General features: G+C 39.2%; 2 protein-coding genes across 11 annotated transcripts in view; one reads left to right on the top strand and one right to left on the bottom strand.

The window, feature by feature from the left end:
- LOC143040350 (uncharacterized) overlaps nucleotides 1-6746 on the bottom strand; it is a 22697-nt gene extending 15951 nt beyond the window's left edge. For all 9 annotated transcript variants that reach the window (XM_076211319.1, XM_076211325.1, XM_076211327.1 and 6 more), the window contains exon 1: nucleotides 6563-6746. In XM_076211319.1, the coding sequence (XP_076067434.1) occupies nucleotides 6563-6691 (129 nt within the window). In that variant the 5' untranslated portion in view covers nucleotides 6692-6746. The remainder of the gene's footprint in view (nucleotides 1-6562) is intronic.
- Nucleotides 6747-11660: 4914 nt separating this feature from the next.
- LOC143040349 (uncharacterized) overlaps nucleotides 11661-25000 on the top strand; it is a 34193-nt gene continuing 20853 nt past the window's right edge. The window contains exons 1-8 of one of the 2 annotated variants that reach the window (XM_076211318.1): nucleotides 11661-11796; nucleotides 15445-15559; nucleotides 17095-17287; nucleotides 18362-18756; nucleotides 23058-23186; nucleotides 23524-23607; nucleotides 24544-24654; nucleotides 24962-25000. The exon at nucleotides 24962-25000 is cut by the window's right edge and continues 81 nt beyond it. In XM_076211318.1, the coding sequence (XP_076067433.1) occupies nucleotides 15526-15559; nucleotides 17095-17287; nucleotides 18362-18756; nucleotides 23058-23186; nucleotides 23524-23607; nucleotides 24544-24654; nucleotides 24962-25000 (985 nt within the window). In that variant the 5' untranslated portion in view covers nucleotides 11661-11796; nucleotides 15445-15525. Of the gene's footprint in view, nucleotides 11797-15444; nucleotides 15560-17094; nucleotides 17288-18361; nucleotides 18757-23057; nucleotides 23187-23523; nucleotides 23608-24543; nucleotides 24655-24958 lie in introns of both variants that reach the window. The other variant, XM_076211317.1, reaches the window with a different exon arrangement.

Raw genomic sequence — 25000 nt, 5'->3', positions numbered from 1 at the left:
TTAAAAAAAATCATGCAGTGATCCTGATGGGCACAACCTCATGGTATACAACAGGTGATGTTGATTTCTGTAATCTTGTACAGCATTCAAACAGTGACGTTGCAATGATACCTAAGACCACAGCACAACAAATGAAACTAGCAGAAGACTCGGTAAATAAGATGCAGGTGATCTGCAGTGGCTGATGACTACTAGTTCTCACCAAGAACAGTAGGTTTCCCCCAGCCCCAAGTTCTTTGAGCAACTGTCTTCAAAATGGGGGAGGAGGAGGGATCCTGTGAGTGGGACCAACACCTGGGAAACCAATCATGTACCCCTATAGCTGGAGTTGATAATCATGCTGGTAACATGAGGTACAGAGCACTTGCTGGTTTGATACAAATCTAATCAGCTTACATACATCAAATGTCCTTCCCCAAGGGCAGTTGTTGAATCAAAGCATGCACCAACCAAAACAATGCCATAACCAATTCCATCTCAACATCTTGGGGACAGTCATTCTTTATTTCATGAATTAATTTCAATACCCAAAGGGAGTGAGGGAGTTGTCATACTATGAGTGGTTTGGATAATCCAGTTGTCTGTCAGTCAGACCCTGCTGCATTTCCTTTGGCCTAAGGAGTGTGACATTACAGAGCAACCATTCATATCAGCAATATTTAATTCTCCACAGGAACGTTGCACAACATACTGGCGTAATTAGAAGCATACTGGCCTTGCATTCAAAACTGAAAGACTCATCTTGCATCTCTCAGCTGCCAGCAGTGATTTACCTATCCCAACAGTCCAAGCAGAGCTACATTAACGGCAACTTGTCTTTTAATTGGTAGCATTTGCATGTCACAGCCACAACCCAGGAAAGTTGATCAATTTGGTGGCCTCTAATGAACATCTCGATATAAGTATTGGAACCACAGGGGCAGATATGGTATAAAAAAAAAGGAGGGTTATTACCTAACTTGACTGTATCTTCCATTACTTTCTTCCAAGGATTTTACACGGCTCTGAAGGCATTCTTGCTAAAACCCCAACACTCACAGTAAAATATAAATCAAGTTGATATGAAGTAACAACATGCTTGGCAGAACATCACAAAGAACTTGCCAACAAACTAGTGGTGCTATTTATTTCCTGGTGGAGCTAATAACAGGCACCTGCACAAGATTGTCCTGCATTAAAATCATGATTCATCTTCCTGCAGCCCATCAACTAACAACAAGTATCAGAATGAAGGTCATTCATCAAACCCCACTCCCTGCCAAACATCCTGAAACATCAATGTCTTCACTTCAGTGTAAGGTGTAGTCCCAAGAGAACACTTGATCTTTGGACTTGGCCCAAAAATGTTCAACCGTACTTCAACTTCTAAAACCTGCAGAGTTGACAACCAGCAACTGCTTCCCTCCTACTTTCAGCCAGTAGAAAGTCCCACATTACAATGTAGGTAACCTGTCCATGGTTTCTTTACAAAGAGATCTATGGAAGGTATGGGGTTGCAGTCAAACTCATGGCAACAAATGAACATTTTCCCTCAGTTATGCAGGAAATCTTTAAAGCCTTTTTTTCCCCCAATGAAACACGTCATTAAAAAATTGCCACAATATGTAGTAGGCAATATATTGTGTTCATGGCAGAACTTTGAACAATTTCACAAAGACCACAATAAAAGCAACCATTACTACACACAAGTAAGGAGCAGCAGATCACCTTGCGACCATCAATAACTTACTTGAAATATAAATTTAGCAGTCTTTTGCAAGATCACTTGTTTTATAATTTTGTAGAGGTCATGATAATTTAGTTGCACGTTTCATACACTTGTGCTAAATCATCAGTTATATCACAAAATCTATTTTGACAAGTTCAGTATGGGAAGGGTATATTCCTGGACCTTGTTATGGGTCCCAAATCATCTTTAGTCATATCAAGGTTGTGTTCAGCAGATATCTTGAAGAGGAAGCTGGACAGTTTCCTGTAAATACCTGCTAACCCAGCAGTAGCAAGATGCACTACCAGTTGCCAAGCAGCAACAAATTCAATTGAAGACCAGCTGTGTCAATTATCATCAGGGGTGGCAGAAATGGTGGACCACCACAACTGTGAGGCATGTGTCTATACACCCAATCAAGTAAAGCATGTATGGTGCTCCACTGTAGAGCTTGATGCAGTCATCCTTGAAACAAGTCCACTCTGTCCAGGATAGTGCCTTGTACTGAGCTATCCTGTAACTAGTGGTCTACCAGTGTTCCTTTGAAATCTATCCAGTTTAGTTATTACTTTAATATTGCAACCAGTCGTATTTTTTCTTTTAGTAGACAAGATAGGGTGGAGGGTTAAAATTACGTTTGTGGACTAGTCTTTCACGATTACAATGCCATCCTTAAATACTGAATACTGAACAAGATACGACAAATATCACTTCTGCAACAGCAACAAACAGTACATCACATGTGGCCCAATCAGCCATAGCACCATGTTCAGCAATCCTTTTCTCTCCCATGTTCAGCAATGCCTAATCTCCTGCAGGTAGTGCTTAATGCATACCATAACTTCACTACTGAAGTCTAAAATGTCAGAATTCAATTGTTAAACAAAATGGAATGGCACTAACATGGGTTGTATACAATTGAAATTTATGAAGAGCCATTTCCAGAACGACCATTATTTTTCTTTCATTCTACCAACTTTGCTTTGTTGGACACCTTGTTACAACACAGGCACCTGTTTGAAACAGTCCTGATTAATAAAAATAAATGTGAAAAGCTGTTTATTTATGATTAATAAAAGAAATGTGAAAAGCTGTTTAAAACAACTTTCTCACCATTTATAATGGGTCAGCATAGCACAGCCTTAAATAATGTGTATGGTTGCAACACAGCAAACAGTGGCAAGTATATCCAACATTATTATACTGGAGAAAACAAATTGGAACATTTTAACTGTACTCCAAGCAAAGGACAGTAATGTGGTATCTCTTGATGGTTATTGACTTTGAGTAATGTATCCCAGTGAAAGAAACTGCTCATCACTAAAATCAGCAACAGAATTCCATGTTACAAACAAGGATGACAAAATTACGAGGACAAGTAATCCAACACAATGTCAAAACTGAACAAAGTCATGCCAAACCTGTGAGAATCAGCAGAAATGGCTAGTATATTCCAATAAAAAGTGTTTAAACCCTGAATAAACCATTGTAAAATTTACTCGGCTTCCCAAAAATGGGATTCTTTTTTGCCTAACTGCCTTAGTTCCAAGATAGGGACCAGATTCATGATCCTCAGCAAATTGCACAAAACCCACTCATAAAAATCCTCAATATTGAAAATGGTTCAATTTCAAAATGTTAAGATGTATATCAACAAATAGACATGACCACGAGCTTTGCAATACTGTAAAATATGAAACTAGCAATCATTTCACAGAAAAATCATCTGGTTTCACTATTAGAAAGAACAGACCAAAATGCATATACAGAAAAAGTTTCCATAAGATATGACATGTTGTTGTTGTCGTTCCCTAGACTGTCTGTCCAAGCAGTCCCATCTCCCCAAGTAATGCCACAGCCGAAACTGGGTTTTCCCACAAATCCTTTAAAGAGTGTATGTTGTGTTGTTTGCGTGCATGATTGTGTATAATGCAGTCTTCCATTATGTGTTGCATGGTATGGGGTGAAGTGTTACATCCTGGGCAGCTGTTAACAATGCGGTCATCCAGCCTCTTCTGGAAGCTTAGAAGTGCTGGGTGGTGGCCACACCGCAGTCTGGCCAGGTGGACTGTCCTACATCATCATGTAGAGAGCTTTGGTGGGTTTCACCAGTTTTCATCAGTTTTGATAGAACATCACTGGGTGAAATTACTAGACTTGACATCTAGTGCTATGGTATGGATTAACTCAAGGCTGTATGAAGTGAAAATACACATTTAGAAAAACCAATTTATTCTGGTTACTCCAGTTGAACTTTATGACTATATCCTGCATTGCCCCACATTTGCTATATACATTCTCAATATTTATAAAGTAACTAGTCTCAATTTTTTATAAAGTAACTAGTGTTTGTAATTGGTTAACAGTTTTAGCTAATTTCTAAGCCTTTGTCTTCAATTAATTGCAACACTGACAGCCTATCACCTGCCAATTGTAGGACAAAGCACATTTCTGTTGCCCACTTCTTTGTTTAGCAATGAAACAAAGCTGGTCATCCCAATAGTGGCAGTTCAAGCACAAGTCAGTTACCAACTTGTAATAAATCATTCTAGCACTACTGAGTAGGTATTGCATATTAATGGAAGGATAACTGAACATGTGGATTTAGATTACAAGTTTGCGTGTTAATCATGACCTAACCAAACAACCACTTGCTTGAATTGAGATTAGCTCAAATCTACCAACTCCTGTGAAATCTGGTCTTGCTGGTCTGTCACAAGATTCCTGAAACCATCGAGTCTTCAATCCCCCCCCCCCTTCGGGTGGCAAGTTTTCTGAAGACTTTAATTTTACCAGGCTGCTGCCTTGGGGCAATTTCTTCACGAGCTCTGACCCACAAATAAGTAATACTATATGGCTCTTCTCATCCACAATGATCAGTACTTATGCTTTCGTACACATCACGGTCCAATCTTCATGGTGTTACGTACATTAAATTTGGGTTAACTGTGGTGGCTGTTTGGGTAAAATTTAGATTCAGCATTATTCCAATGGTTATCTTGACAAATTTAAAGGATTTTTTAATTATACAGCTTCAGCAACCACTGGGGAGACTATTCCACATTGATACTGTCTCGTAGTAAAAGCTATTTCTCTAGCCTCCGTACATGCTGTCAATGGAATGTTGGTACAGTTGCCTACTATGCCAAAAATCATGCCTGCCTTCTTTCACTGAATAAAAAATTTCAGTGTCTCAGTCATGCCCTCCCCAACAGCATGGGTAGGTTAAGAAATCGAAGCCAGTCCGGATAATCAAGGCCGTCCATCCACCTGTTCAGTTGCTTGCACTTGCTTGATTTTGTTTGCCAAACTCGTATGTCTAGGCAACCAGGAAACTTGCATATATTCCAGATGGCTTCGGACAAAGGCTAGATAGAGGAGCTTGAACATATCCAGACTCCGGTGCAAGAAGACACGTCAGCCAAGACCCATCGTGGAAATTTCTCTAAATTAATGGAGGCATGGATAGCAAAGTGAACATACCATTTGCTTAAATTACTTAGTGCAATTTTCCCTCCTCATCCCACTACTGTAAGCATACTAAATCCCCTTTACAGAAACAAGCTACAATAAAAGTATAAAAACATTTGTGGTGTTAATCAATCACATTTGCACGAATCAACTAAAAATACTTAGTAACCACGTAGCAAGCGCTGAAACTGTCAGTGGTTTTAGGAAACTGTTAGAAAACTTTATGGATGGGGATGACTTGTGGTAATGGACATGGAACTGTCTAGTGTAGAACTTATGGTTTCTTTACAATAAGACTCTTGCCGTCTCCTTTATTCTTGCATGAATATGGATTTCTTGACATTGCATGGGTGTGCTGCCATGGACCTCTGGATTTTTCCCCATTATTACCGACAGGTTACTTCGCAATATACATGTCATCCTCACATTTATCGATAGCCAATGTAAATCAACAGGAGCCGTAATTACTCTTCCCCTCCTATGTACACCCTGTCTATCAGCTCTGTTGGTGACACTGCACCCCTCTTCAGTATAAAATTGGGAAGACAATAAACCTAAAATAATCTAATTTACAATGCACATCACCAGGATAATCATTCCATTTCTTATGTCATTTAATCTGTAGAAAAATTTCATCAAGAATAATCTTCCATGGGCCAAGTCACAGCCTCGAGATAAATCTATCGCAGGAGGGTAGAGAAACAACTTTAACAATCAGAGTAACGAGTTGTAAGTGGAACCATCTCACCCTATATCTAATCTCTCTACTCTCTTTTAGTAAGGAGAGCATTTACTAAAATAAGTATTAACCAAGATAAGCATGGAGTTGAGGAAATACGATTACACGCACTAATTAAAACTGGGAAAATATACGCAATCCGCCGACTCAAACATTGGGCACTAAATCTAATCCACGCGTAATATCGCCCGAGCATAGCGTGAGATGTTGCAATTTGTCCACCATTTCAGGTTTCAACAGTGACAATAACAGCGTTTACGATCCCATTAGGCAACGAAAATTATAAAACACGTCACAATCCAATCTTGCCAAGTTATGAGGATAAAACCGGCGGTCTCGTATTTGTGTACGAACCCGCCATCCCTTTGCCTGCCGAGCCTGAAGCCATAACCACACGCTCGAGCATGGGGCTTGCTTGTATTGCTCGGATATGCAATCTTTTAACACCCCTTGCAAACACTTTCCTTGCTTCGCCGCACAATATACTAGAATCACATTAACAATATTCCTTGGCGACTGAACCACTGCCATTATCTAAACGTACCTCGAAACACAACAATGAATATATATGGGCGGGCACATCCTACCCCGCACACTGGACGTGCTACGGGTTGATACAAAGACCCAAGTTATAAATACATTACCTTTCGCAATCTGTCAATTAACACTGCTTTTACACCAACTTTATCAAGTCCTCGCTTTTCAAGTTCTTGTCTTAAATCGACAACACGAAGGTCATCGAGCTTTTTCAACTTAGCTTGATCCGACGCCATTTCGGTATTCAATATGGCGACTTGGCGCTCTCTGCACTTGCTAGTTGATGCCAAGGGGTGGATCGAAGATCGTCGTATGAAATATATTGAATAGGGGGAAAACAACTTTGATATTAAAAAAAATATTTAGAAAAAATACATCATACTCATAAAATATTTGTAATTCTTAGAATTAAAACGAAAGCTGAAAAATATAACTTGTATAATGTAAGTTAAAATTGACGTTGGACATGCGCAGTATATGATGTTGTATCGTTTTATTTAATAACATGTTATTTTATATGGTATGTATTCAGAATACTTATACATTTCTAGATGAATAAGTCAATAAAGTGCGCTACAACTTTAAAAGGAAAATAATATAACCATATACTCGTATTTCTCTAAGGAAAACATTATTCAGTTTTAATATAATTAATCAGTAGTTCTGCAATTGTACTATTATACTACTAATGGCATATATAATGGATTAATTTAATCTAATCTAATGTTGAGTGCCTTCAGTTAAGCAGCTTCTCCATCACACACCATGCCTGCACGAACAATTAATAATATCGTCTCATTTTATCTCACCTGCCTACTCACATGTGCATGAGGCACATGGAAGACGTGGAAATATGATAAACAATATATTTTTCATAGTAATCGTTATTTGTGCATATGTTCTGAGATACTGGGTAAGGATCCATGACCTGAGTGAAAATTTAATAACGTCTTAAATTTCTTGTCGCTATTGTTGGCCGGGACGACAAGGCCTGGCTAGACGACGTAGGCCCATGAATCAGGTACCGAACAATTGCTTGGCGAGGCCCTTCCTATATTACGAGACCCACACCGTTGTCTATATTCTGAAAAGCAACGATAAAATTAAGTGTGGTCCAACAGATACTTGCATTATTATTTGTGAATGAAATACAAATAATTGGCCAGTATCATTATTTAGTAACATCGTGACAGGGCGTTTTCTCCCTTGGCAGGATCACTAGGTGAACGCACATACGTACACACGTATGGTTCCTGAGATGGGCATATATTTAGTGAAATGATGATGAAATGATTCAAAATTGTTGAAATGACGGGTCATTTCGTTGAGTGAATTCACAGAAAGACCCATTTGATACTCATCGTTGGATTCCGAAAATTAAGAGTCCGGATCACGATTCTTACATCCAACACAATTTAACATGTCTTTCTTTAACTACTTCAGCGTGCATGTACATCTATGTGCACATACATATACCCCTAGTTTACTTAATATAAGAAAACGACGGCATCAGTAGGCAACAGAACAGAAGTGCGCAGTTTTAGATGGTGGAACATGATCGATGACAACGGCGATGCTGTGGTCCTACTGAAGGTCATTCAGTGGTTCTCAATTCTTTCCGGAAACGAAGTGCCACTTTGTACCTTACGATACCAGATTTCTTCACTTCCTCAATTTTGAATTGCTATGATTTTCACCATCATATTTATGGAGGCGACTTGCGAAAATAAATTGAGTAGTTGATTGCAATAAGAAGGATAATTCTATATTCAGTTGTTAGGAAGGTTCAAAGCTACATTATAAAGAAAGCCGACAAGAATATAAACGAAATACAAACTGCAACATATCCATAGGTCGTTACGAATTGAGGGGAAAAGAGATAAGGAAACTATGCTGAGAAATAAATTAGACTCCATATATTTATCTATGCGTTTATTTAAAGTGTCAATTGTATTTGAACTTGCAACATAACATGTAGTTTGTTCTAACATCACAGAGCGAATAAAGAATAAAAATCTCTTATAAAATATTTTGTAACTATTACTTCTTTTGACACGACTATGGTCTACTATAAAAATTGAATCACCCCACATTCTACGCTTGGATAAACTGGAGACGAGACGTTGAGATGTTCTCTCATTTATAAAATTTATTACGTAAACGGGGAATCATATTATAGTGATTCCAAGTTGAATCTGTTCTAATTTGTCTGCTTTTCTAACTGAATACAGTAATAGATTTTTGTCACTTTCATTCACTTTGTCTGCTTTTTGAAGGTCGCATTCAAAAGGAAAAGTACATACAATACATACATACATATACCAAAGGCTTTTTTCCCTTATAAGGGAGGTAGCCAAAAAACAAAGGCATAAAAACCACTCCCACCCATTCCAACCCTATCACACTCCACTCCCCTCCACGCTCTTCCCTCCCTCTTATCTTGGCACCTCCTGGATGACGGGTCATCGCTGCATCTTGCTCACTGCCCTGGGTCAGAAGTAGTGTCGCAAGACACAGCACATCCACAGCAAAGACGCTTCATTAAATTGGTGAGCCCCCCCCCCTCTCCGTCCCCTCATGCAGAAAAGGAGAAGACGGGGAGAAATCCCTTCGGGCTGCGTCAACTTATTTCTCATACATACTCCCTCACCCCCAACCCCCCACCCATTCCACCTTATGCATCACAGCATCATCCATATACAACCATTCTCCATTCACCCATATACAACCATTCTCCATTCACCCATATACAACCATTCTCCATTCACCCATATACAACCATTCTCCATTCACCCATATACAACCATTCTCCATTCACCCATATACAACCATTCTCCATTCACCCATATACAACCATTCTCCATTCACCCATATACAACCATTCTCCATTCACCCATATACAACCATTCTCCATTCACCCATATACAACCATTCTCCATTCACCCATATACAACCATTCTCCATTCACCCATATACAACCATTCTCCATTCATCCATATACAACCATTCTCCATTCACCCATATACAACCATTCTCCATTCACCCATATACAACCATTCTCCATTCACCCATATACAACCATTCTCCATTCACCCATATACAACCATTCTCCATTCACCCATATACAACCATTCTCCATTCATCCATATACAACCATTCTCCATTCACCCATATACAACCATTCTCCATTCACCCATATACAACCATTCTCCATTCACCCATATACAACCATTCTCCATTCACCCATATACAACCATTCTCCATTCACCCATATACAACCATTCTCCATTCACCCATATACAACCATTCTCCATTCACCCATATACAACCATTCTCCATTCACCCATATACAACCATTCTCCATTCACCCATATACAACCATTCTCCATTCACCCATATCCTCTATCCACTCACGTCCTTCCTAAACAAACATTCCCCTCTTTCTCAATGTCCCTTTTACCCCATCCATCCATCTCATCCTAGGTCGACCCCTCATGTTCACTCCTTCCACACCTCTTTTACTAGTCTTTCTTCACTCATTCTTTCCATGTGTCCAAACCATCCCAATACTCTTTCATCCACTATATCTCCCAATCCTTTCCCTCGCCCATTTCCTCCTCACCTCCTCATTTCTCACTCTATCCAGCCTAGTAAACCCTATCATACTTCTCAGACACCTCATCTCAAACACTACGAGCATAGCTCTTGTCCCGTAAAATACAACTAGGTAAATACATTCAATGTCCTTCTCTCTTCCTCTCTTATGGACAAGTAAAAATGAATAAATAAATAAAATAAAAACAACCATCATCATCACCACAATCATCATTATCATCATCACCACCACCACCACCACCACCATCATCATCATCATCATCATCATCATCATCATCATCATCATCATCATCATCATCATCATCATCATCATCATCATCATCATCATCATCATCATCATCATCATCAGCAGCATCATCAGCATCATCATCATCATCATCACCACCACCACCACCACCACCACCACCACCATCATCATCATCATCATCATCATCATCACCATCATCAGCAGCAGCGTTGTTATTAATATTATTTATTTGTATTATCATTGCAATTAGTAATCATAGTAACGTAATTAGTAATCATAGTAACATAATTACTTGAGCACACGGATGGTATATACGTCCTTGTAATCTTATTTTTCTAGTCTTACTAGTATTCTATCTAAATACCAAGAGCCTTTTTCCCCATACAAGGAAGGTAGCTATGACAGAGGCACGTACCTATTACCACCACTCCTTTCATTTCAACTCCTCGTGGATGACGGGTCATCCCTGCACCCGCCAACTGCCTTGGCCCAAACGCAATGCAGCAAGACAAAGTACACCTATAGCAAGGTCGCTTCACCTAATCGGCAAAGCATTCTGATGTTAAAACCTTGAAGACCTGAAATTCTCTCTCTCTCTCTCTCAACATGGGAAGACTCGTTGTAGGTTAAAGATGAATATCACGTAAATCCAAAGTAATGTTGAACTTTATAATTCAATGTAAAGAAATGTAATAGATGGAGATAATCATAACGAAACTGAAGAGTATTATCATTTAGACCAAATGCTAACACTAACATGATTAAACTAGAATGAAAATATGTTCCACAGCTGGTTGGATAACGTTTGGAAAAGTAGCAAGAGGCACTCTACCCGTGTCGCTGTCTCCGTGTTTTATTTGCAGATTTTACAATGTATATTCAAGATATGATCCATGAATGTAGCACTAAGAATTAGACATAGACTATAAAGACCAAAATAAGAAACGAAGAGAATGTAATGGAAGGATTCAAGGATCACTTTTAGGAATAACGGTAAATGAATTGGAGAGAGTAAGTTCGGAGAAACCAGACTGGAGTGAAATGTTTTAGTCATTAAATTAGCATAAATGAATTTAAGAAAACGTAGCTTCATAACATAGGAGGATGGGAGATGGACTAGGCAGGGCATGGTAGATGTTGGAAAAGTCGTGCGACTCATAAAAGATGGTAGAGCTCTCGTCTAGAAGTGGACTGAATGGCTGCATGATTGGTGGAAATTAGTTATGAATCTATAAAAAATAATGAAATTATGAACCCGACGGAAACCATCAATTTGATGGTATATAAAATACTATACGTTTTTTGTTTTCATCATGGACTGATTTTCGATTTGATAATGGCAAATTTGTTGCTGTCAAAACTACGCCCTCAGTGGAAACCATGTTTGTTTATGTCGCTCAGCTGATGGCTGAAGTAGTGTAGCGAAAGCAGAAATTGAACACTCGTGGGGTTATTTACCCATTGTTTTTGTCACGTCAGGTAAATGAAACATACAAGTTTTTCATTTGAATACTTGCAATGGAAAAAGGAACATACTCAGGGTTATAGATGGTAATAGGAAGTTTGACCAAATTATATGTGACACAGGAATTTGTCATAATCATAATGTACTCATTGTTTACAAGGGTAATTACAAAGTAAATATTCACATGGATCGTCATTACTGAATGTGAAAAAGTGCATTGACACCTGTGTATAATGTGTTCACACTGGACTGAAATATGGAATGCTCACAAGACGTTAATGTAGTGAATTGTTTGTGACAGGGAAAGTATTTTCAAAGACAAAAGATAACCCAAACCCACTAGTGTTTACTTTAGGGCACTAAATAACTATAGGTTTGTGAAACCGCATTCAAAGTTGATGCATGTCCCTAAGATTATTCTAGGTAAACTTGTACTTTCATGTAAAGTAAGAAAGTATTGTAGATCCATGGATTAGAAAAAAATGTTTAGGCATGCTACTCATCCGTAAGACTAAATTAGGGATTGAACAGGAATCAGTTTCACCCTTTTTGTTTTTAAAAGGTCCTTTTATCAAAGGAAGTTATTTTCATGAACAAATAACCAGAAAATAGTCAACAAGGTATGTTTCTACATCAGGACAAGTAGCTAGGTTCATTTTCCTCTTTATGCCATGTAAAATTCTGTTCCCCTTAAAGTAATGAAAAAGCTGTTAAGAAAGTACAGAGTAGATAACCTGGAAAACAATCACCTGCTCAAGAATTACAAACATAGGTTTAGAGATGGGAGATCTTGCCTGACTGAGTTGTTAGAATATCTAGAAGAGTTAGAAAATATGGTGAATGATGGGGATAGCATGATGTTGTATATCTTGATTACTAAAATGCATTTCATACTGTCTCCCACAGCAGACTTTTAGCTATATTGGAAGCTCTAGGAGTGAGAAGAGAAGTATTCAGGTGGATATAGTGTTTTCTCGGAAATAGACGGCAAAGGGTCTGTGTCAGGAGAACTGCCTTGGAATGGTTGCAGGTATGGAGTGGCATCCCACAGGGGAGTGTATTGGGCATAATACTGTTCCTAGTATTCATAAATGACCTGTTAGATAATATCCAGTCAAATGGAAAACTGTGCTGATGATGTACAAATTATTGCATAAGAACTGCAGAAAATGGCATGACCCTACAACAAGATTTGAATGTATTGAAAGATTGGAGCCAAAAGTGGTTGGTCCAGTTTAATGAAGTGAAGTGTAAGGTTATGTACATTGGCAGGAAGAACCCAGGCTGTGACAGAAAATAGTGGAGGAAACATGAGGAAAAAGATCTTGAAGTCATCATTACTAGTGATCTCAAGCCCTCAAGACAGGCAGCTAAGGCTATAGCAAAGGCTAATTCAGTGCTGGGGCTAATAAAAAAGACTATGACATAACTTGATACGGATATGCTGCTGTCCCTGTATAAGGCAATGATAAGGCTGTGTCTTGAGTATTGTGTCCAAGCATGGTCTCCGTATATGAGAAGTGAGATAAAGAAGGTGGAATAGGTACAAAGAAGGGCCACCAAACTTGTCTCAGAACTGAGATACTGTCCATATGAGGAGCGACTAGAGCAATGGACCCAAGGAGACATTATAGAAACACTCAAACTCCTGAAAGGTATGGGGTGGGGGGTGAAGATTATCTACATTTGGTTACTAGAGACTGCCACCCAGAAAGAAGAGGTCATAGCCTCAAGTTAAGGAGACCGTGCCACCAAACAGCAAAGAGGAATAAATTTTTAAATTCAAGGGCTGTGAATAAGTGGAAAAGCCTCACTGAAAATGTAATTAGCAGCATAAGTGTTGATATATTTAAAAGCAGATATGACTGGTCTGAGACTGAAAGACAGTTGAGAAGAGGCACTCCTTATGAGCTTTGAGCTCTTTTGCCTTGTGTTATTTTAGAAGAATTAAAGAAAGATTATAACAAATCAAATGAAGAAAAAATAAAACTGAAAGACAATGCAAAGCAGAACAGCAGAGAAACCAAAATGTATGAAAAAAAAAAAAAATTAAATGTCAAACAGGGTGGCTATAGTTAGAATAAGAGGAACAAGTACAGGTAAGAAAAATTACAAAGCAACAAAAATGTGTAGAAAAGTAGGTTATAAAGGTACTGAAGAGTAAAGATATATTGATAAAAGACAAAAGAAAATAGTGGTAGGATGGCAGGAAAGACGCATACTAAAAAGAAAAGGAAGGAGAACTTAAGGAAAAACTATAATGGGTTATGAGGAAGAGATAAGACATAGAGAAACTTTATAGATTGGGAAGATATAAACAAGGTGTAGCAAGACCAATGAAGATCAAATTCAAATCTCAAAATATGGTATCAAAAATAATGAGCAACACAGGGAAACTAGCAAATATAGAAAAAATCAGGACAGTATAGGTAAGAAGAGACACTGTGGAAGGAGAGAGAGAGAAAAAGGAATACTGGTACAAAAAAAGCGGGGGGTTAGAGAAGTGAACTGAAAAGGAAATGAAAGAATTTTGTTGGAGAGAAGTAGATCAGAGATTGAGAAAATGGTACATAAACTAAAACCTGGAAAATTAAAAAAAGGGGGAAGGAGGAAGACACAAAATTTAATATTGCATTTACAAATTTAGATGGCTTAATATCAGTAAAACAAAACCAAAAGAAAATATTGAAGCTGAAATAGGTGAGGGTGAATGCAAAATATGGAAAAGGGTCAGTAGAGCAGAAACTGGAGGATTGATGACAATAGAAAGAGAATGAATTGAAGTGGAAGAAATAGAAATGGGAGAAGGTATGTCCAAAATAATGCATATCAAAATTAGTAATGAAAATGGTGAAACAAGATGAGCGTGGAATGAAGTAGAATACAGGTAAACGTCGACTTACGATGGCCGCGACTTACGATTGTTCGACTTTACGATGACGACGACGACGACGACGATATGATAATTTAACCCCTTCAATACGGTGCCGCACACGTAGGCGTCATGAGGAGCAAGTGGATTCGCGACCCTGCCATATCGGCGTCTTGATTATATTTATTGTAGTCGCCCCGGTGTTTTTACATTCTCTCAAATGTGACCTAAATCCCATTCTCTGTGGTTTTCAAAATTCGCGGGTGAAAGAGAACGATCGATATAAGCGGTGACTATATTTTATGATGCGAGTATTATTACGTCACGTCGTACGGCTGGCATTGGCTGCTGCCCGCGAGATTTAAGTTCCGTACTGAAAATACATATTATAGTGTTTGAATATGGTAAAAAGGATAAAAATAATTAAATAAACTACTGTACATGTTTAATAGGCTATATTCAGTATCTCTGGTGGTTAATATACAGGTAGGCTAGGTACAGTGACCACGGAACAGAGTGGGGATCGACTTACGATGAGATCGTCTTACGATGGCTCTATCGAAACCTAATGCCATCGTAAGTCGACGTTTACCTGTACAGGGATTTAGTCAACAATACAACTGACTTTAATTGTGGAGAGATAATTTGGGAAGAATGAGATACAGATATTGAAGAGTCTTAGGCCGCCACAAATACTGATTCTTGGACTTGTCATTTTTGGCTTCACAGTTTCAACCTGTACATATACTTTGTCAGGAGAAAGAAATCCACTTTTATTTATCTTTTCCAGATGAGATCATGGTGATATTGTGAGGAATTTCAGAAGGGGATAGATCCTCTTCTTGCAACACAGCCTACCTACAGACTTGCCATGTTATTTTCAACTATATTTATTCTCATTTTTGGTGAGTGGGTTATGTGTGTAGGCTATCAGCCATTGATATTGATGAATGATTATATGTTAAGCTTACTGTCATTTTGTAGTCTAAATATGGCACTTGAAAAATCATGCTCAAAATATACAAATATGAAATTATTTGTGGTATAGAATGTTGATGCTTTTCTAAAAGTTTCTATTTAAACTGACAATGTAGGGACATATTAAGTGCTTTTGTAGGAGTGTGTTGGCTTATATATGGGACCATTTTTGCTATAACTGTGATGATATAGATCAAAATGTAGTCATAGAAGCAATTCTTAGCTGTTCCATTAGACTTTCTTGTATTGATAGACGTGTAGAATAATTTGTGTGTCTTTAGATACTGTATCTCGAGCAAAAGCTTTCTGCATCTTATAGGTACACACATTGTTATTGTACTGAGATCTCAATTGATCACTTCTTGGTTTTCTATACAAGGGGACATGTTTGCATTGTTTACAAAACTGGAAATAACATGAGTGGTGATTTTCATTACCAAAATTGAATGGTTCTCCTAAACTGAACTGGACACTGAATTGGAAAGGGATTTCTCCCAGTATGCTATTTTTCTGCATAAGGGGGCAGGAAGGGGGGGAATGTCATCGATTAAGTGAAGTGGCCTTGCTACGGATGTGCTGTGTCTTGCTGCATTGCTTCTGACCCAGGGCAGTGGGCAGGATACAGAGAGGACCCATTATCCATGAGGAGCTAAGATGAAAGGGAGGAAAGTTAGGTGGATGGGAGTGGAATAGGTGGGGGGTGAAATGGGTTGAGGGTGGATATATGAGGCCCCGCATGGAGAAGTGTCCCATGCGACACAATGGCCGGGTTTGAGTTACGCACATATAACACTATTTTGCGCCGGCTGAGCGAGCGTGAGGTTTTACCAATTTGTTTTAGGAGCGTTTCGACCATATTGCAGGTCACGTTTTGTCCTTTCCGACATGCTCGGATTGAAGTAGAAGGGCTAAAATAGCGTTATATGTGCGCAACTCAAAACCGGCCATTGTGTCGCATGGGACACTTCTCCATGCGGGGCCTCATATGCCTATTGACTTTGCTACTTCCCATGTACGGGGGGAAAAAGCCCTTGGTATATAGATAGACAGAATTGGACACAGGGACAAACCATTCTTCTCCATTGGCGGCATAGCTATGAGCAGTTTCTGACTTGTATGACACATTAGATGTTGATATTGGAAATTTAAAATTGAAGTATTTGGTACTCAATATTTTTTATTTATTTATTTATTTTTTTCATGCAAAGTTTCACCTGGGCAAATTTTGCTTGGGCTTATGTGCAAGCTTAGCATATTCCCAAGGTTTTACAGTAATTATTTATATCTCGAGGTGAAATTTATATCTTGAGGTGAAGTTTATATCTTGAGGTGAAATTTTACATACATTGGTATGTGTATGTAAAATTTCACCTCAGCACATTTTGACTGGGCTTGTGTACAGACTTAGCCTATTCCCAAGGTTTTGCAATAATTATTTATATCTCCTTTGTTAATATCCCAGTCACAGGTGATGAGGTCGTGGTTGGCAATGTGCACGGGACTGTGGTAAATACCCGGGCTTGTAGAGAAGGACCCTTCCATGTCTGCCTTGAGTCTGGAACAATCATTTCACCGCTTAGGCCTAACTCTCCTCCTAAAAGAATGCAATGTTCTTGGGTTATAGACAACCCGAAGCGTGACACTCTCATATTCAGGTAGGTAGACATCTTTATTTGATAAATTATTGTATTTTTAATTGCAAAAAATGGTTGCAGTGTTGTAAACATCCTTGGTTACTGTTAATATGATTTGGAAAGTTGCCAGAGATCAGTATAGAATATAGACATACCATTATTGGAAGAGAGAAGAAGTTGGCTTGATAGTATTTGGGACATTAAAGGAAGATAAAACTGAGAGAAGAGATTTCATGGTTCAGAACAAAAGACAGTGTTGAGGTCATGGGAACAAGTTGTAAGGATGTCAAGAAATACAGGTTTCCACACAAATGTATTGACTCTTAGAATAGCTTAGATGCTGATGTAGCTTAACCCCTTCAATACGAGCCAAAATATCGCGGGCAGCATTAGCTGCCAGACGTGCGATGTTGCATCATAATACTCATATTATAAAAAATAAAGTCACCGCTGTATTAATCGTTTTCTCTTTCACCCGTGAATTTTGATAACCATAGAAAATATGATGAAGCCAGTTTACAGAGTATGGGGGTCACACAAGTAAAACTACAATAAATATAATCAAGACGCCGACGTCGGCATCCTCGTGTACCCACTTGCTCCTCAAGACGCCTACGTAGGCGTCACCGTATGGAAGGGGTCAAGCAAAATCCATAAGCAGTTTCATAGCTAGATACGATAGTTGGAAAAAAGAGACAGGATCTCATGAATGTAACTCCTTTCATGTATATTACAATTAGGTAAATACATACACAGATTACAAAACATACTCATCAACAAAACCAGTACTTCATGAGACATACCTAGACATTAACCTAGAAGAGAAATTCATTCTAAAGACATGGAAGGAAGTTAGCATCCCTTTATTTAGCATTAAAATAGCTCCAGCACAGAAATGATCTTACAAAACACAACAAATGCAATAAAAGATAAGACTTAACACGATCCTGCACACACACTCCCTTCAGACTACTACAGGTTATATTCATGATTGATTTATGGACTGAAAAGATGGCTGTTGCCATGTTCTTTGGGGCCTTTGGTCTCCTGCAAGAAGAACCAGAGCAGTGGATTGATTGATAAGTTTCATTACAGCTTTTCAAATTTTGGATTGGAACCAAGGAGATGTGGAAGACATGTTGGTTGCTGTCCTCATCAATGGGTTTCCATCTTTGTCCTCAACAAGTACAGGAATTACGAAAACATGTGTAGAACAAAAAGGAAGAAACGGGAATTAGGATTCAGGAAAGCTCTTTTACAGTCAAAGAGAAAATTGGCAGCACTGAATGAAGATGAAATAGCAAAAGACACTACAGCCAAAGAAGAGGAATCTTCATCCACATATGAGTATGATAACGGCACTGGAGAACTCTGTGGGCATATGACTCCTCGGACCTTTGTCACAAATACTTCTTCTGCACTTGTCATATTTTTTTCTAGTGACAAAGTGAGGACTAGTGGTATTGGCTTCAAAATCCAATACACAATAAGTAAGTAATGATGGATTACTCTCTTACTGTTGCACATTAGTGTAGTTTCAGGTTGTAGAAGATTTTGTTATAATGAAATAGATGGTATAAGCAAGAGCCCTGTGCATTGTTGTATTATTTTTAGTTGCCAGTTGTATCTCATCTTGTTTGTCATTTTTTATAAAAGAATAAATTGGGTATATTGTGTACATACATACATACATATACCAAGGCTTTTTCCCAACTTCCTCAATCCCTTCTCCCTTCACAGCGTCGTCTGCAAACAACAGCTGGCTCATCTCCCACTTTTCTCCATTTTCTTTAACCATCTCCAATCCCTGACCCACTACCCTTGCATTTACCTCTCGCACCACCCCATCCATGTATAAGTTGAACAGCCAGGGCGACATAACGCATCCTTGACGAAGTCCCACCTTTACCTCGAACCACTCACTCTCTCCATTTCTAATCCTGACACAAGCTACTCTCATAAAAACTCTTGACAGCTCCCAGAAGCTTTCCTCCTATCCCGTATATCTGCATAACCTCCCACAGTGCCTTTCTGTCTACCTTATCATAAGCCTTTTCCAGATCCATAAAAGCCCAAAAAACATCCTTCCCCTTTCCTATAGCTTTCTCACATATCTGTCTTACCACAAAGATCTGATCTACACAACCTCTACCTGTCCTAAATCCACACTGTTCCTCACCAATTACTCCTTCTGTTCCTCTCCTAATCCTCTCAATCAAGATCCTCCCATAAGCCTTTCCAACTACACTTAACAAGCTAATCCCTCTGAAACTACTACATTCACACTTGTCCCCTTTTCCCTTGTAAAGAGGAACTATACAGGCACTCCTCCAGTCCTCCGGCACTCTACCCTCTCTCCAGCAAACATTAAATAACCTCACCAACCAGTCCACCATCACTGTACCTCCCTTTTTCAGACATTCTGCATGGCATCCATCCAGACCAGGTGCCTTACCTGCTTTCATCATCTTAACAATTGCCTTCACTTCATCCTTCCTTATTTCTCCTCCATTCTCCTCACTCATCACTCTCATTTTCTTCGCATTTCCCACTGCAGCTATCTTTCCCTCCCTATCCTCCTTCACATTTAGCATCATACATACATATACCAAGGCTTTTTCCCCCTTCCAAGGGAGGTAGCCACAAAAGGAAAGGCATAAAAACACTCCCACCCATTTCATCCCTAAATACACTCCACACCCCTCCCACCCTTCCTCTCATCTGAGCACCTCCTGGATGACGGGTCATCCCTGAACCTTGCCCACCGCCCTGGGTCAGAAGCAGTGTCGCAAGACACAGTACATCCACAGCAAGGCCGCTTCATTTAATCGGCGACCCCCCCTCTCCGTCCCCCTTTGCATATAAGGAGAGGACGGGGAGAAATCCCTTCGGGCTGCGTCAAAATTTACTCACACATACTACCCCACCCCCCACCCCCCCGCCTATTCCTCCTCATGCACTCACAACATCATCCATATACAACCATTCTCCACTCACCTCTGTCTTCCGTCCTCTCCCATCCTTCCTCAACAGACATTCCCCTCTTCCCCAAAGCCCCCTTCACCCCATCCATCCACCTCATCCTAGGACGTCCCCTCATGTTCACTCCCTCCACATCTGCCTTCCATACCTCTTTTACTAGTCTTTCTTCACTCATTCTTTCCATGTGTCCAAACCATCCTAATATTCTTTCATCAACCCTCTCTCCCAAATCCTTTTTCACCCCTGTTCTCCTCCTCACCTCCTCATTTCTCACTCTATCTAGCCTAGTAACCCCCACCATACTTCTCAGACACCTCATCTCAAACACATTCAAACTCCTTCTCTCTTCTTCTCTTATGTTCCACGTTTCTGCCCCATACAGTGCTGTTGGCACAATCACTCCTTCATACAGTCTCCTCTTCGCATCCATTCCCAAATGTCTATTTCTCATTACACTCTTTAAACCACCAAGGCATTTACTCGCTTCTCTCAATCTACATTCTACCTCCACCTTCACTCCACCTTTTCCTGCTACACTTGCACCCAAGTATCTAAAACTATCCACTTCCTCCAGTCGCTCTCCCTTAATGTTCACTTCCAGTCTACTGCCACTTTCACCCCTTGTACATCTCATCACCTTACTTTTACCCACATTTATCTTTAGCTTTCTTCTATCACATACTCTCCCAAACTCTGCCACCAGCTTCCTCAATCCCTCCTCTGACCCTGCCACAAGCGCAGTGTCGTCCGCAAACAACAGCTGGCTCACCTCCCACTTTTCTCCATTTTCTTTAACCATCTCCAATCCCTGACTCACTACCCTAGCATTCACCTCTCGCACCACCCCATCCATGTATAAGTTGAACAGCCAGGGCGACATAACGCATCCTTGACGAAGTCCCACCTTTACTTCAAACCACTCACTCTCTCCATTTCCAATCCTAACACATGCTCTACTACTCACATAAAAACTCTTGACAGCTCCCAAAAGCTTTCCTCCTATCCCATAAATCTGCATAACCTCCCACAGTGCCTTTCTGTCTACCCTATCATAAGCCTTTTCCAGATCCATAAAAGCCCAAAAAACATCCTTCCCCTTTCCTATAGCTTTCTCACATATCTGTCTTACCACAAAGATCTGATCTACACAACCTCTACCCGTCCTAAATCCACACTGTTCCTCACCAATTACTCCTTCTGTTCCTCTCCTAATCCTCTCAATTAAGATTCTCCCATAAGCCTTCCCTACTACACTCAACAGGCTAATCCCTCTGAAATTACTACATTCACACTTGTCCCCTTTTCCCTTGTAAAGAGGAACTATACAGGCACTACTCCAGTCCTCCGGTACTTTACCCTCTCTCCAGCAAACATTAAATAATCTCACCAACCAGTCCACCATCACTGAACCTCCCTTTTTCAGACATTCTGCATGACATCCATCCAGACCAGGTGCCTTACCTGCTTTCATCATCTTTACAACTGCCTTCACCTCATCCTTCCTTATTTCTCCTCCGTTCTCCTCACTCATCACTCTCATTTTCTTCGTATTTCCCACTGCAGCTATCTTTCCTTCCCTATCCTCCTTCACATTTAGCAACTCCCTAAAATATTCTGCCCATCTTCCCCTCACTGCCATCTCTTCCATTATCAACTCTCCATCTGTACCTTTTACCTTTTCTTCCCTACTTGATTCGCCTCCTCTTCCTCTCTTAATTTCTTTCCAAAACATCTTTTTATTACTTTCAAAATTTTCTGTCATACTCCTACCCCATTTCACATCTGCTCTCCTCTTTGCCTCCTTTACCTTTTGCTTTACTTCTCTTTTCTTTTCTTTGTACCTCTCATATGACTCCCCTGTCCTCTTTTGTAACCAATCTGTGAATGCTCGCTTCTTCTCTTCTACAACCTTCTTTGTTTCCTCATCCCACCATTCACTACCCTTTCTTCTATTTCCCCCTGTCCTTCTTGTTCCACACACCATCCTTGCACACTTTAAGACTCCCTCCTTGAACCATCCCCATTCCTCCTCCACACCCATCTCTGCTCTATCCTTTACTCCCTCCCACTCCTCCTTCAGCTTCTTTTCGTACTCCTTCTCCTTTTCCTTTACATTCAAGGAGTTCACTCTAAGAACCTCCCTACCTTTTGTCCCTTTCCTCCTTCTCCACCTATCCTCCACTCTCAACTTACCTTCCACCAAAAAATGATCTGATATTCCCCCACCTTCTCCCCTTAGCACATGTACATCCTTAACTCTTCCTATCATAATCCTATCATAATCACATTTAGCAACTCCCTAAAATATTCTGCCCATCTTCCCCTTACTGCCTTCTCTTCCATTATCATCTCTCCATCTGCTCCTTTTACCTTTTCTTCACTACTTGATTCGCCTCCTCTTCCTCTCTTAATTTCTTTCCAAAGCATATTTTAATTATTTTCAATTTTTTCTGTCATACTCTTCCCCATTTTACATCTGCTCTCCTCTTTGCCTCCTTTACCTTTTGCTTTACTTCTCTTTTCTTTTCTTTGTACCTCTCATATGACTCCCTTGTCCTATTTTGTAACCAATCTGTGAAAGCTCGCTTCTTCTCTTCTACAGCCATCTTTGTTTCCTCATCCCACCATTCACTACCCTTTCTTCTATTTCCCCCTGTCCTTCTTGTGTAGTGTTGTTTAATTAGAAAGTCAGAGTTGACATATGGAATATAAAGATAATAATGATAATAATAATAATAATAATAAGTGACAATTTTAATATATTGGAGAAAATATTTTCATTTACCCTGTTTCAATAATTCCTTGCCAGGTAACAATCGCACTGTGTGCAACTCGGAGGAATTTCAATGTAAAAGGGATCATCTTTGTATTCCTGCATCATGGGAATGCAATGGTCAGACTGAGTGCCCAGATGGTACTGATGAGACCAATTGCCAAGGTATGATACATTTACATATACAAATGCGAATCCTATCAGTTTTTCAGTTAAACAAGTTTTACATGAGCACCTGTTGCCACAACCTCCTTAGCCTTAGTCACGTAATCAAGCCTAATTACAGGTAACCTTGTAATAGATAAATACATACATACATACATACATACATATACCAAGGCTTTTTCCCCCTTACAAGGGAGGTAGCCAAAAAGGGAAAGGCACAAAATCATTTCCACCCATTCCAAATCAAAATAATAGATGCAAAGTAAATATTGTAGAATTATCTGTACCAATGTACGAAGAAAGAAATTCAGTTGCATGTCTGAACTCTTTTTCACAGCTGGTTGCCCTGGACTTAAGGACCATCAGCACTGTAATGGAAGATGGGATTGTTTACACGGTGAAGATGAATTAGGTTGTTTTGGTAAGTGTTTTTGTTATGACAAGATCTTGTAATTATGTAATTGATAATCTTATTGCACTCCAACCTGATATTGATTGGTTTTATTCAGCGTGTTAAAGATTTTAGTGAATGCCCCTACAGACCTATTCACTTAGTATTGTTTTGTGATTGGTGACTAATCCTTCTTAAAAAAGAATGTTGATCACTTTCAACTAATACTATCCTTACATTCAGTACTACCTCTCTAAAATAGTATTGTCCATAAGGATAGTTGCACTGGTTATTGCTGACAAAATGTTATACATTGCATTTTAATGTGCGGCATGTATAAAAAAGATTGTATAGGGGCAGGCAGAAGAGGAAACACCGGTTTTATATATATATTTTTTTCAGCAGTCAGAGTAATGATGCAAGTAATGAAAGCAAAAAAAGTCAGAGATATTTAATCCTTTAGTTATGGAATTAGTCTCCTGTGGATTAAAAATTAATTGTAACTTGAGTAAAGATGTAAATTATATAAGTCATAATATGCAGAAGCGGTGTAGGTAACTTGTTTCAGTGAAGAAGAGGTGTTCAAAATAGCAATGGCTTCCTGGTAGTAGTGTCTCTGTGAGACTAATGTTAGAGAGAATTTTTTTTCTTTTATGTTAGAGAGTTTTTCTTTCTGCTTGGTATACCTTTCACATGCACCTAAACCCTTCTTCACCCCATCTATCCACCTCATTGTCAGTCTTCTCAAGTTCACTGTATCCAGTTTTGTTTTACATGCTCGTTTTGGTAGTGATCTTAACTTAAAAAAAAATCTAATGTTGTGTTAGGAAATACTTATGTTACATATTTTAATTATCTCTTTGTGTTTTGCTTATACAGGTTGTAACTTAAAAAAAAAAATTCTAATGTGTTGGGAAATACTTAGGTTACATATTTTAATTATTTCTTTGTGTTTTGCTTGTGCAGGTTGCAATGCAGATGAGTTATGGTGTGGTGAAGGCCAGGCTTGCTACAAGGCTTACCAGCGATGTGACTCGACAATTGACTGCCCCAATGGAGTGGATGAAAAATTTTGCAGTAAATATTGTTTCATTGTTGTCTTTGTCAATGGGCATCGTTTTATGTCTATATAAGTTTAAAGGGATATTACAGTGACTTGACATAAGTTAACTTATTTTATTACACTCATTATCATATGGTTGTAGGACAATGAAGGAGTAACAACAGATACCTGCTGTTGTGTGACATGTCAGATAGAATCATTTCCCTTCAGCGCAACTTCAAATATTAACCGTTTTAACTTTAAAAAAGTCTACCCTATTGGAATGTTAATGTCCATCTTATTTGTATAGGATGTGTCTAATATAGTTGGTTTTGCCAGTAGCTGGATGCAACAAGAATTACACCAGATGCAGCAGCACAT

Source organism: Oratosquilla oratoria, chromosome 28 (genome assembly GCF_046742065.1).
Source record: "Oratosquilla oratoria isolate Oo_2021 chromosome 28, ASM4674206v1, whole genome shotgun sequence".
Lineage (NCBI taxonomy): Eukaryota > Metazoa > Arthropoda > Malacostraca > Stomatopoda > Squillidae > Oratosquilla > Oratosquilla oratoria.
The sequence above is the reverse complement of the archived record's forward strand: the minus strand, read 5'-3'. Positions and strand labels throughout refer to the sequence as shown.